Below are 13,500 nucleotides of genomic sequence, written 5' to 3' on the forward strand. Positions count from 1 at the left end.
CATTTTGTTATTGTTTCCCTTCCACCCCGCCTTTTGTTAAAGAGGTAAAAGTGCAGAAAAGAAGTGATTTGCCTCTTTTGTTCAGCATTAGTATTTACAATCCCAACCCTAACTTAAAAGATAATCATTCAATATAAAGTTCAGTGTAGGGAAAGTTAGCTCAACTAGCCATGCATATGACGAAGATGACAAAAGTCTTTACTAGCCCCATAAACCTAGCATGTTGCCCACAATAAGATCTAGAGAACTTTATTGTGAAGTACTGCTGTGAGGAAACGTTAGAAGGATGAAAAAGACCTTTGCAAAAGGACTCCTCACCACTGCATTACAAGAATAAGCTAAGCTTATAGCAGCCTGTCACCAACAACCAGAAAAAGGTTAGTATCTCAGAAAAGAATATATGTCTTGAGAAGGGTTTCTTTCAATCATTGGCCCAGAAAAGCGTGTTGTCTCTTCTCTAAAGCTAAGGAATTGAGAAAATACTTAAGAGAATGACAGAATACACAGAATTAGATTTTTATAGCATTCATTTTAATTATGGCACCTAAGTTTCAGTCATCACTAATGTCATCTTTTGCAGTTCTCCTATGGGACCAAATCTACTCGCACTGAAATAGTTTCTGAAATAGTCTCGTAGCTCTACAAAGAAGAAATTCTCTCTGGGTTATGAGCTAGACTGAAAGGAAAACTGACTCATGCATACAGAGGAAAACAAAGTACTCTATGAGCCTCAGAACAATTCTGTTTTGATTCAACAATTGGAATGGACAGCACCAAACAGAAAAAGCAATATAACAGAGCTTTTTCCAAGAAGCTTCTGAGAACAGTTCAGGGTCTAGATTGCTAGCACATTTTCAGGCATAAGACACCTCTTCCCTATCTCTTTTTTGGCTATGTGGAACAAACGAAGTTATTTTATTTTGAAGGGCTCTACAAATTCCTAATTATGCTTGATAATACCTCATAATCCTTCTAATTGCCCACAGTTCCCATACGTGCTTCAGTTTGGCATAATGCCTTCTGTAATAATACCCCAGGAAGAGAAACATCAATAATTTGTACTGGCCTTTCATATCTAGAGCAGAACTTCTCAGAGTTCCATTTACCCAACACTGCACCAACAGCCCAAACTTGTCTCACAATCCAGAAGTCACTCTCTAAATAAATAAATGAGCAGAAAAACCAATTAAGTTTTACTAATTTGGCATTCATGGAAACACAAGTTTGTTTGCTTCTGTGGAGTCTGAGTATTTTGTGTACAGTGCTCCTGAAGAGATGACAGAAAGAGTCATGAGGCATCATAGGTACATTTATTTTTTGCAACTCACTGCCACTGTCGAAACACCTTCTTCCTTGCCCTTGGAGGAGCATGACCATCCTCTTCAAAGGACAGTCTTCTCTAGCTTGGGGTCATGACTAGGTTACCTTTGACTTCTATTTCATTTTACTGAGTAAGTATCTAGCTTCCTGCCTTATTCTCTTTTTATTTATGTGGCTGAAGAATATTTTGCTTTTTTGGCTTAAATTTTCTCAGTGAATCTATCTCAGCTTGATTAATCAGTTTGCACTTCCTCACTATACTGCTTAACCTTAAAAGACATTTCATCTACTGATTAAATATTTTTCTCAAACTCTCTGCTTATTCACAACCCTCTTTTAGATGTGGTTATTTTTTCAGTTCAGCCTAAAGGCATTTTTTTTTTTTACTCTATTTTCCCTCTTCCTGTCTTTTTGGGATTCAAGTTTCTGTTGGCTTTAGGATCTTCCAGTTGAACTTAGAGCAAACTTCCCATTTTGTTCGGCAAGTTCCAAGTCCCTCAATATGATTCAGTTAATTTCACTCACTGGTACCTTTACACCCCTGTCATTTAAAAAAATTACTTACCTGCAAATATTTCTTTTTAAAACAAAAAGCCCTCATGCACATTTACACTGAAAGCTTTCAACTATGTGTACTGGTTTTGACTGGGATAGAGTTAACTTTCTTCATAGCAGCTGGTATGGGGCTATGTTTTAGATTTGTGACCAAAAGTGTTGATAATACATCAGTGTTTTAGCTAGGAGTGGGCTGGGGGTGCACAAGCTGGGAGGTGACACAGCTGGGATTGCTGACCCAAACTCACCAGAGGAATATCCCATACCGTATGACATCACGCTCAGCAAGAAAAACTTGGTGGGTAGAGTTTGCCAGGGCTGTCCTTGCTTGGGCAGTGGCTGGGCATCAGTCAGCTACTGGTGAGCAATTGTAGGATTTTTTGATTGTGGTGTGGGGTTTTTAATTTTTTTTTTTTTAATCATCACTTGTTTTTCTTGGTTTTATTTTTCTTTGTTTCTTTTTTTACCCATTAAGCTGTCTTTATTTCAACCCATGAGTTTTCTCACTTTTCTCTTCCAATTCTCTCCCTCAAGCCCCTAGGGAGGGAATGAGCAAGCGGCTGTGTGGTGCTTACGTGCCTACTGAGGTTAAACCACAACACCATGAACTTGTAAAATACTTCTAGTATGGATACCTGACTAAGACACAGAAGCACTATTTTACCTGACAAGAAATATAAACTAACTCCATTCCTTAACTCAACTGACTGAATTTCAAGTTTTATCAGCTGACCACATTTCCAATAGCTGTTCAGATTTCTTAGACCCAGCACCCTACCCTTTCTGAAGCCAAGAAGTAGAAGATGGAGAATACCGAGTATTTTTTCCTCATTCTTTCTAAAAATGCTTTGAATTCATGATGGTTTCTCCTTCTGAATTTTGAGTACTGATGAGAACTCATGGAACATTTTTATCTGGATTTAGTCCACATTGTTGTTTAAAAACAAAACTATAACATACCAAATGAATGAGTGTTTTTCTTCCTCCTCACCAAGAGTATCAGTGTGCTTACAGTTCTGGCTAGCATGGGTAGTCTAACCCTCCTAAATCTATGTGCCATCATTGCCATGTGATGGTAACTGGCTGGATGAAAAGTCAGCATCACTTGTAAGGATGCAGTATTTCTTATCTCTTCTTTTTAATACAGGCCACACACAACTGATTTTTTTTGTCCAATCAACACAGGCAACATACAATAGAAATGTTTAACAGGCTAAGACTAAAGGGAAAATATATTTTAATTAAGTAACAGGCTTTTTAATCAAAAAAGTACTCATTATTATCTGTTGTTAGTATGTACAACAGCACAGAATCAATCTGCGTTGTGACAAGGATAAAACATCAGAAAAAAAGTGTCAGGGAAAGTAGCAGTATAATTGCTTTGCATTGTTAACAGTGATCTACAGCAGGCAGGTAGCCAAGTGCAGGTCTTGAGTCACATTATTAAGAACTATTAGCAGGCACTGCCCACTGAAGAAAAAAAAACTAGTAGGACTTTCTCTTGAGTCTGCTGCTGAATAGAAACAGGCAGGTCATTGCTTGGCACTTCAGCTTTCTCCTGTGAATTTTTATGCTGAACCTGGGGGGGGCGGGGGGGCGGCACAGGGAGAACTGCCCACTGATCATAAAGAGACAGAGATGGTTCTAGCCAGCACATACAGTTATATAAGAGGGCTGGGCATCACAGGATATACTCACGGAACTTGTTTGGGGAGCAAGGTACAGTTGGGACAAGCAGTTTTCAGCATTTGTCCTTCATTGCTGCTGCCTGAGGAATGTCCTGGGCAACTGTCACCAGCACCGAGATATGCATTTTCAAGTTTTCCTAAACTTCAGGGCAGGCAGCATGGGCTACAATACAATACCTCAGGGCAGATATGAGAAAGCGTGCATGCAAATTCTACTGAGTACCGGAGGTTTACGTTAAGACTGAGAGACTCGAGTGGATTCCTTTTCAGAAGCTATCCTTTCCTTTTCCAGATGTGATGGGTTAGTCTGTAGCCAATGACCAGGAGTCAGTTTGGAAGGAAAGTTTTACTAGTTTAAATATCAAGTATTCCCAGATCTTTCTCAGCATGTGTTTTGTATCCAGTGTCCATGGAACACTTGTCCTCACACAAGCATTAGCCAGTGACTATGTCTGTTTGAAGTACAGCATCAGTCAGCGAGCTGGAAGGAATAAACAAAATACACATCAGGAAATAGTGCTCCAAAAGCTCAAAAGTGTGGGTGGAAGCCCTAGATGATCACCTGAAAGTGCTTGGAAGTTAAATAAGGAACCAAGATCATTTATTAAGCAGTTCAAATCAAACAAGAATAGTAGAATTTGACTGCAACAATAAACAGCCAGAAGTAATTAGGGAGAGCAAAGCATGCACTATGCTTTACATAGCCATGTACGAAACATTCCAAATATCCATGGCATGAGTTTGCTGCTACACATATCGCCAAGGTACACTGTCTAGCTTTCAGTGCTCGTGCACGTGAAACCAGTGTGACTGACCAGTTGCACCCTAACAAAACTTTTTTTGTTTCTACTACCATTTTAATTAACCAGAGCTACCTTCTTATTTCATCATTGAGCCAAATCTATAATACCTCTTCTTGTATGTTCAACTAATATTTTGTGGGGGCAAAGAGTTATTACATTCAAGTGTAACTTGAGCCTATCATTAACAACATACAAGGCTTCCACAGTGTTAACTCTCAGTACTATCTATATTAGTGTCCTTTGCCTAATACCTAAATCTGCCCTTAGAAGTCTATAGGATACTATCACCACTACCTCATTTGAAAACTTGAGAAGCACAGTACTCTTCCTCCTGTGGAGGACCACAGATCTATTATTTTTATTTGCTCTGGTGACAAGCCATCAATATAAAGACTCCTGAGTCACTGGCTAGCCTTGGTGACTTCTTTAAGCTGGAAAGAGTTTCCTGTCTACTTTTAACTGCATATCATACTGCCTTCTGCTTTCCTTTACAGTCATCTGCATGTTGCCCTCAGCCCATGGAGAGATCTCTCTGCACTCTTCTCCTCTTCTTTTGGGGGCTAGCTGCTACTTTCTTCTTTGCTAGAACCTCACTCACTAGATGTGATTTTTTTTTTCCCCCATCACGTTCCAGGACAGCAAGCTTGTTCTTCAACTCCATTTCAACCTCACTGGTCAGTTCTTCTCTTTATCCTCATAGCTGGAAACTTTCATTCTTCTCATTCATTCATTTTCATTCATTCTTCTCTTCTCATTTAGCAGATATTTGTACATCTTTATTCTGTGCATGCCATGTTTCCTCTCTAATCACCATTTCTTTACATTCTTACCTGGTCTCCAGATGTATTTATAGTTCTTGCATTTTCTCTTCTGAAGATTCTACCACTATGCAGCAATAACTTATTGCATAAGTTACTTTTGTCAGGTATCAAGGAGAAGATGCGATCTATAGCCTCTGCATCCAGTCACCTTCATTGTTTCTACAATTCTCCTGGTGTCTCACAGCTGTTCTCAATGCACCAGCCTTCTTTTCTGAAAACTCAACACAAACTTCCCCATTTCTTATTTTTGCATAGCTTAAAAAAAAAAAGAACCAAACTCTAAAAATGCAAATGTTCAAGATCTTCAGCAGACTTAGCTTAACTCTATTGCATATAAAACACAGTCTGGCCATTAGATATTTTAAGAAGTAGTATGATGCAAGATTTAAGAGACCAGACATTTTATGGATGCTGTGCTATACTACAGCTTTCAGTAAATTCATATGCTGTAGTATTAATTACTCTCGTAGAATATTATAAATAATAATTTTGAGTACTATTGCAAAGGCACACATTATGTATGCCCAGCATACGTAATAGATCCATTCAGTACTGCAAACATTTTCTCCAAAAGCATGATAGTTTTAAGCACTCTGTTCTGTTACTCTACCAGAGTACAACAGTCCTTTACAGGAATTTTGCTATATTAATGCACTCTCTGCTACCAAATAAATCATTATCCATACTTACAGCAAAAGTAATGGTAAATTACTTAAAGAAAAAAAATAATCAAAAAAAATCACCCATTCATTCTTTGTTAGTAAAGCACATGTTTCTGATCTATTTGCAGAAGTTACTAGGAAAGCTTTGGAAATAATCTAAAAAAGAAAACAGTATGAAACCAAATGTACCTTAAAATAAACCATGGCAGACCTTACTAGTTAGATGTACGACTAAATGATGAAGTACCACAAAGGTCTCATGGTTCTGTAGGTAATGGTGAGTTTTTCAATTCTTAGCATATTTAGTAAGTAAAATGTTTGTCACTAGTCTTTTCTTTCCCCTAGTGAGGCAATACAATATCGGGGTATTTGCCAATGCTGCCAACACCAGAGCAGCATACCATTTTGTTCAAGAAGCAGCAAGATGTCAATTCCTAAAACAAATGTTCTCCAAACCTTTAGTGGCTTAAAGGACATTTATTAGTCCTATCTCTACTATAATGAAAAAAGTCTATAGTTGATAATTAAGTCATTTGACTTCAGCTTATGTTAAAAGTAATGTATCTCTATGTGAATGTAAGGATCACACATGTAGTAAGAAGGGACCAAGACACTCCTTCCAAAACTATATGCAGACATGAAATATGCATGAATCCATACCTGTTTGTTTATGTTGGCCCCCACTTGAATCAACCAATCCAGGCACTGTGGATGTCCTCCAAAAGCAGCAATGTGGGCTGGTGTTTGAGCAAAACGTGTTGTACTGGCATTTACAGAAGCTCCAGCTCTTACTAACTGCATTAGGCACTCCAGCTTTAAAGACATGAGGGAATAAAACCAAAAATGTTACACAGATGTGCCATGACAATTAGCACGTGCTAAATAAATATATACATACATAAACCCTAGAAAAGCTAAACTTACTAGTGAAACTACATGGATGCAAAACAAGAGAGAATATGAACATCAGGATTTTCCCCCTCCTCTGGCTATACACTTATTTTCCCGATGGGGGAAAAAAGGGCATAAATAACCTCAGAGCTGACTACAAGAGCTATTTGGTTCACTTTTGTTAAGGAGAAAAAAAAAGAGTTCTGATCCAGCAAAGCTGCAAACATGATACTAAACAGACATTATTAGGTAATGTTTGCCAAAAAAGTGTTGTTAGAAGATACACAGATGTATTCTCAGGAGAGTTTAGAGGAAGGTAAATCAGAAAAACACAGGATTTTAAATTTCTTTAATGTTCTCCTAGAGTGACAGAAGCAGATTACTAATGAAAATTGTTAATACTATGCTAAATCTATAAAAAGAATGAATTCTTTTCACCGTTTTCCTGTTATTACAGCTGAAAAGCTGTTAAAAACAAAATAGGTTGCATATTTGTGGCAATACCAAAAAAGAAAAGCTCTCTTTGTTTTAAAAAATTGCAGTATTTTGTCACACTATATTCTGACTTTTATTTTCCCATCACACTAACCAGAAGTGTCAGATATCCAGCTAGTATTTTTAAAATGTTCATAACATCACATTTGTAGAAGCTCGGCAAACCACGCCATGATGACCTCAACTTTCAAAAAAAGTCAGAAAAATGCTCCTTTCCTGTCACACAGTAACACTCTCTTTTTGTTCATAGGAAAAGGAATGCACTATGCTAAAATAAACAGTTTAGTCTAGGCTTCTGTTTATTGTGGTTAGAAAACAAACACCACTGCACACACATGCAACAGCAAAACAAAAAACCACTACACTGACTCTGGGCATTTGGTCATATAAAACAAAAATCTACAGGTCAGTCTCTCATAGTTAAAGAAAATGTTTCTTAGCCATACCACAGCTATGGAATAATCTGTTCATAAAGGAGCAATTAAAAAGCATCAGAAAGTCAGCTGGCAGCTTGATTACAGACAGAAGCAGAAACATCGTGATTCAAACATTTTTCTCTACTGCTGTATGTCAGTCCCTCTTTCTCCCTCCTTTTTTTTTTTTAAACCTGTAAATTCCTGATCTTGATGAATTACATACGTGAGATAAAAGTACCAACCACTGTAGTGAAGTATTTTATATTAATTTTGCAAATATATTGTGAACTTCAATGGTTTCCTCCCCTCATATAGTTCAAACAAACACATATGAACCCTATTCTTTAGGATATACAAAAGTATTTTTTTGGACTGTAATGGACCTGACACTAGACATCGGTGTACCATTAACTCACTGATTACATGACATAGATGTGCAAGGGTGAGGGTAACTAAAAGTTAGCAGTATTAATGAATCCAGCTCCATAAACCTCAACATTATCACGAAGTATCTTTTCAAAAGCAAACAGGTACTTTTACTGCAAAAAAATTTATATTAAAAAAATGGTGTAAGAAAACTTACAGTTTAATGCTAGACTACCCAAATACATTTTGTATTTGCTAATCCTAGACTTTCCTTGGTGTTCACATGCTGGCACGCCTAATATTGCTATTGACCCTTAACAATTATTAATGATTGTAACACTGTAATTATTAATAAGCAATGTGATGAAAAAAACTCCAGCTACACCAAGAGGAACCTCTACTGTAACTGCAAACATAAATAAAATTCAGCCAGTTTTTAGAACAATAGACTTTTAATAGAATTAATTTGAAAACACTTTCAGACAAGCATTACAATTTCAGGAAAGAATAGTATTTCCTACACAGAAACCGGGCTGAAAGGATTTCCATAATTAGACAGGCATTATAGCCCATCAATGGAAAGGGGAAAAACATTGGAACTGGTTCACCAGTGTCATCTTGCACTGTTTAAATCCACTTTATAAGATGGCTACATGTCATGACTATCTATACAACTTCATGTTTAAAAGTTGTGGTTTTGTTCTTTTCATTGTCTCTTACAGTGTTTTAACAATGAAGATAACATTTCATCCCATTAAAAGCCAAAGTATGGGTCTTTCGTATCACGGCTGTCAGAAAAACCTGCTTCTTCCAGCATTATGGTAGAATAAGGTAAGTTACTTCCGTGGATAGGAAAAGTCAACATAATGGAAAACAATACTTCACTTGATTATTTATGCTTGGGATCAGGACACACAAGTCTGCTTTCATTAAATAACCTTTTAGAAGACATTTTCCACTGTATTGTTATACCTAAAGCAGAGGTTAAACTGATTTAATGAAGAAGAAAGACAGGCCTCCACATAGGCCACAACACTGGCAAAATACCAAGGAAGAGACAGGCATTTTCATCTGTACTACTTTTGTTCCAGAAGAAACAGAATGTACTTACTACTATTTTGCTTCCTATAATGTAAACAGTCAAATGGCAAAAATAAAAGTAGGAGAATAGATGCTGTCAGAGAAAATAAAAATACCCGTGCAAGTCATTAAAAAGAAAAATGAAATTAAGATAAGTATAAGACAAAGTGAATTAACAGCAACTTCGGTTTTTATGCAAAACCTTCCTTTTCTGCCTCTCTGGTAGCTTTTTAGATTGTTAACAGTTTTACATTCTGACCCATCTTTTCAGAAATCTACAGAATGCCGGTGTAATTTAGGACACTATATAATTAACTCTAATTTGAATACAGCAACTCTAACGGGAATTAACTTACATCTCAGGATATGAGTACTTCACTGCAGTCAGACAATATCCTGAAAATGCAAACTCCACCACAGACACTCACCACAGCAAGTAAATTTGGACTTGCTACTATCTCTAAGAGGAGGTCCATACTGTCATTAAAACTCCAGATATTACAATCAGAAACACTGGTTGTATATCTACCATTTTCAATTGACTTTGCTGGTATTTTATGTATTACTTGCAAGCTGTACAAGTATGTTTCATAGTAAGCTATTAAAAAATACTGTATTTTCATTTTTAGTCTTAGGATACTCTGTTTGTACTGGTACTAGTATTACACCAGTATTCGCCCCAAAAAGCTACCTTTCCTCTTTCACATATTCATTTCTAACGGAACTTGACTGTTGATGCTACTTCCTTACTGCAGCACATCTACAACTGTGTGCAAGAACGTAGTCCTAGGTAGCTTTATTCTAAAACAATTTTGTACCGTCCTTGGATTATAACGAGGGCTTTTTAACGTTCAAGTTGTGCAAAAAGTAAAGGGAAAGAAGCATCTCTATACTGCTAAAGCTCACCAACCCTAGACTGATGCTACGTGTGCATGCGCAGGCGTGTGTATGTGTATGAACTGGTTTAGATTTCACTGCTTACAAGTTGTTCCACCAGGACTTCTTCTGGAAAGGAACTAAATCAGTTTTGTCATTTCAGCCTCCTACAGAGCTGCAGTTAGAACCAATACATGCCTGGTGGACCATGCTGCTACATGGCCCTATATCAGAAGGACAGCCACAAATTGTTCTGTTGCCATGTAATTTATTTCAGGAAAAGAAAAAAAAGTAAAAATCCCACAAAATGTAGAAAAACAAAGAAGTGAAGGGGGAAAGAGTCTTGTTCAGTAAATACTAATGAACATTTCAAAAAATTAATGTTTTAAAGCTCTGATACTTTGAGAAATAGAACTTTCCATTTGAAGTTTTGATGAATCCGAACTTGGGGAAAAAAAAGCATAAATAAGAACGTAAGACATGCATATGAATGTTCCATAAGAGCAGCTATTGTTTCACTGCTGGCAACCGTCTATTAACTGGTGAAAGGTAGAAGTATAACTATGTCACTCAAACACAAAGTCAGTCGAGTTTGGGATCCAATCACATTACTGCAACTTTTTCCAAGTGTGTTGTATAGTCTCTGGCTCAGAGAAAGGAACACTACCAAACAAGACTAAAACATGCAGATAACTTCCATAAATTTAAATTGCCTAGACCCTTTCATAAGGTTTTTAGGAAAGTACATATCTGCAAAGTTGCATAAAACTCACTTATAGCCTACGTCATCTTCGCAAATCTCATTTCACTTGCCAGATCTTTCCCCCTTACATGCAACAACAAAAACACATATCAAATTTTGCTGATACCCCAGAATGAATGTGGCAAATATAAACACAGTATCTTGCAGACTGACTTTTCCCTTTGTTAGCCGTTTCTGCAAGAGTCTCTTCCACAGAAACTGGAACATACGCAAAAACTCACATAACCTAGCATGGTTAGTAGAAGGCTCAAGCTGCCTAAAGGAAAAAAAACAAAACAACACACACACTTGAAAGACAAAAGCAAGAATGCCACAAGCATGTAACAAAGAAATTCTTATGAGATGGAAAAAGGAAACAGAAGACTTTAATGCCAAATTAGTATCTTCACATTTTCTATGAGTGTACTTCATGATAAAATTTAAGGCACTCCGCTTTTTTTTGACTGTAGAAGAGTAGAAGATTAGTAGCGTCTTTCTGACAGATAAAATGCTGCCTTGGGTTTTGGGTTTTTTTTTTGGTTTAGTTGGGTTTTTTGTTTTGGTTTTTTTTTTTTTTTAAAGACTGAAGGACTACATAGCTATGTTTTTAAAATGTTTCTCAGACAAGCTCTGCTGATAAGATCACTTAACCTACAGAAACCATCTCTTAATGTACCTTCATAAACCATGACAACTGCCTAAGTACATTCATTTTCCTTCTCCGGCACACAATCAATAACCAAACAGAAATATATTTGAAGTGGGAGGGAGAACAAAAGCTCCTCAAAATGCAAAACCAGACAAATCAATGAGGGGAAAAACAAAAACAAACCCTAACCCTCTAGACTGGAATTCTGCATAGGCTGGAACACTCACCGCATTAGAAACAGGCAAGGCCTACATAAAATCAACAAATTAAGATACCACTCATCTTAAGACTCTAAGTTAGAGATAAGTCAGAGAAGAAAGGCGCTTTAGAAATATTTGGGTGTTTTTCTTCCATCTGCCCATTTCCTAAATAGCTGTTAATTCCCATTTTCGAGTTTGTCAATCCAACAAAGGAGATTATAAACACAATTATTTTGAAAACGGTACTAGGATTCTCATAGAGCATGACTTCAAACACTGCCTATCAGCTTAGAACGATCACTGTATTTTTTAATACTTAAGGCTCAAAAGGAACCGAAGGCAGAGGTTTTGGGAACACAGGCCAAGTAAATTCTACTTTTCACCTAAAAACAAAGCTCTGTCCGTCGACTCGAGAAACATCTCTAGTGTAGCTCCTTCTTAGTTTTGACCTTTCCTGCGTCGCAACGATGCCCACGCAGTTAATTCCATACTCGTATCTGCGCGCGTCTAAACCACGATTTGTTTTTCATACTGAAGGCAACAGAGGAGTGCTTTACAAGCACCAGCATCTTCTTCCCAAACTCCTAACGAGTCGGTAGTCATAACACAGGCACCACAACAAAACAGTCTCCAGGTGTGGAGTCTGAGGACGATCAGGGCCATGACTAGACTCTGCAGACAAAGCACGCAGCGCCACGAGAGGGTGGGTTAGTAGGGGAGCGTGGACGGGGCCGCGGCCCCGGCGCTGCCTCTTGCCCCGGCTGGCCGGCGCCCGCCGGGCCGCCTGGGAGGTCCGGGGGGGGTCAGGGTGGGAGGAGCCCCCTGCCCCTCCTCCTCCCCATTGGCTCCCGCCGCCCTGTGCCGGTGACCCGGGCGCCTTTTGAAAGCCCGGCTGCCAGACCCGCGGCCGCCTCTGCCAGCCAGCTTGCTGGGAAGGCAGCGGAAGAAGGGGCCGCTCCCGCCGCCGCCGGGGAGGGGATGAATGATCCGGGGACGGCAGGTGCCGTGGTCTGCCCCACCCCCGCCTCGCCGACCGCGGGGACAGGAAAGAAGCCAAGGGCCGCGGCTCTCCCCTCCCGCCCGATCCCCTGAGGAGCGACGAGCGGCAGGGGGAGGCGGGGGGGGGGAGCGGCGCGGCGGGCGCCTCCCGGCAGAGCGCGCGCAAGGGGCAAAGATGGCGCCGCGCTGCGCGCGAGCGGGACTCGCGCCCTCCTTCCCCTTCACCCCCCCCGCTCCCGCCGCCGCCCTCGCCCCGCCGGCCGAGCCGGGCCCCACCTTGCCGAAGTGCGCGGCCCAGTGGATGGGCGTCCAGCCGTAGAAGGAGTCCTCGGCGGCCAAGTCGGAGCGGGGCGAGCTCTGGAGCAGCGCGCACAAGGCGGGCAGGTCCCCATCGCGGCAGGCGCGGTGCAGGGGGAAGCGCAGGGTCAGCAGCTCCTCGCTGGAGAAACCCGCCTCGGGGCCGGCTCCCAGCGACATGGCGAGCGGGAGGGCGGGCAGGGCAGGGCAGGGGGAAAGCGGCGAGAGGGGTGGCGGCGGCAGGGGCGAGGGGAGGGGGAGTAGGAAGGAGGGGGGAGAGAGGCGGCCGGGCAGGGGCGCGCTGTCCAGGCTGGAAGCGGCGGCGACTGCGGCTGCCGCTCGCTGCCCGAGCACAAAGGAAGCGGGGCGGGGCCGCACGCGCCGCTCCGCCCCTCACGGGCGGGGCCGGGCGCCCCTCGGGGCGCCGAGGCGGGGGGAAGGGGAAGGGGGGAGTGCCGGCGGAGCAGGCGCGAGGCGGGAAGCGTGCCGCCGCCCCCTCCCCGCTGCCCGCGAGGGGAGGGCGTGGGAGGCTGGCGCGGGCCCAGCGCGCGGCTGGGCCGTTTTCTCCGTTGCCCGGGGCGGGGGAGCTGTTGCCGTCGCCGCCGCCTGAGGGGGCTGGTTTGGCCGCAGCCTCCGGGGC

General features: G+C 41.1%; 1 protein-coding gene across 1 annotated transcript in view; it reads right to left on the reverse strand.

Moving 5' to 3' along the window:
* The window catches only part of ANKRD10 (ankyrin repeat domain 10), a 38,597-nt gene extending 25,557 nt beyond the window's left edge, over window positions 1-13,040 (reverse strand). Inside the window, exons 1-2 of the mRNA XM_059819077.1 lie at window positions 12,840-13,040; window positions 6,510-6,662 (exon numbers count right to left, since the gene is read on the reverse strand). Of these exons, the coding sequence (XP_059675060.1) occupies window positions 6,510-6,662; window positions 12,840-13,040 (354 nt within the window). The remainder of the gene's footprint in view (window positions 1-6,509; window positions 6,663-12,839) is intronic.
* Between the last annotated feature and the right edge of the window lie 460 nt (window positions 13,041-13,500).

Source organism: Gavia stellata, chromosome 1 (genome assembly GCF_030936135.1).
Source record: "Gavia stellata isolate bGavSte3 chromosome 1, bGavSte3.hap2, whole genome shotgun sequence".
NCBI classification, from domain to species: domain Eukaryota; kingdom Metazoa; phylum Chordata; class Aves; order Gaviiformes; family Gaviidae; genus Gavia; species Gavia stellata.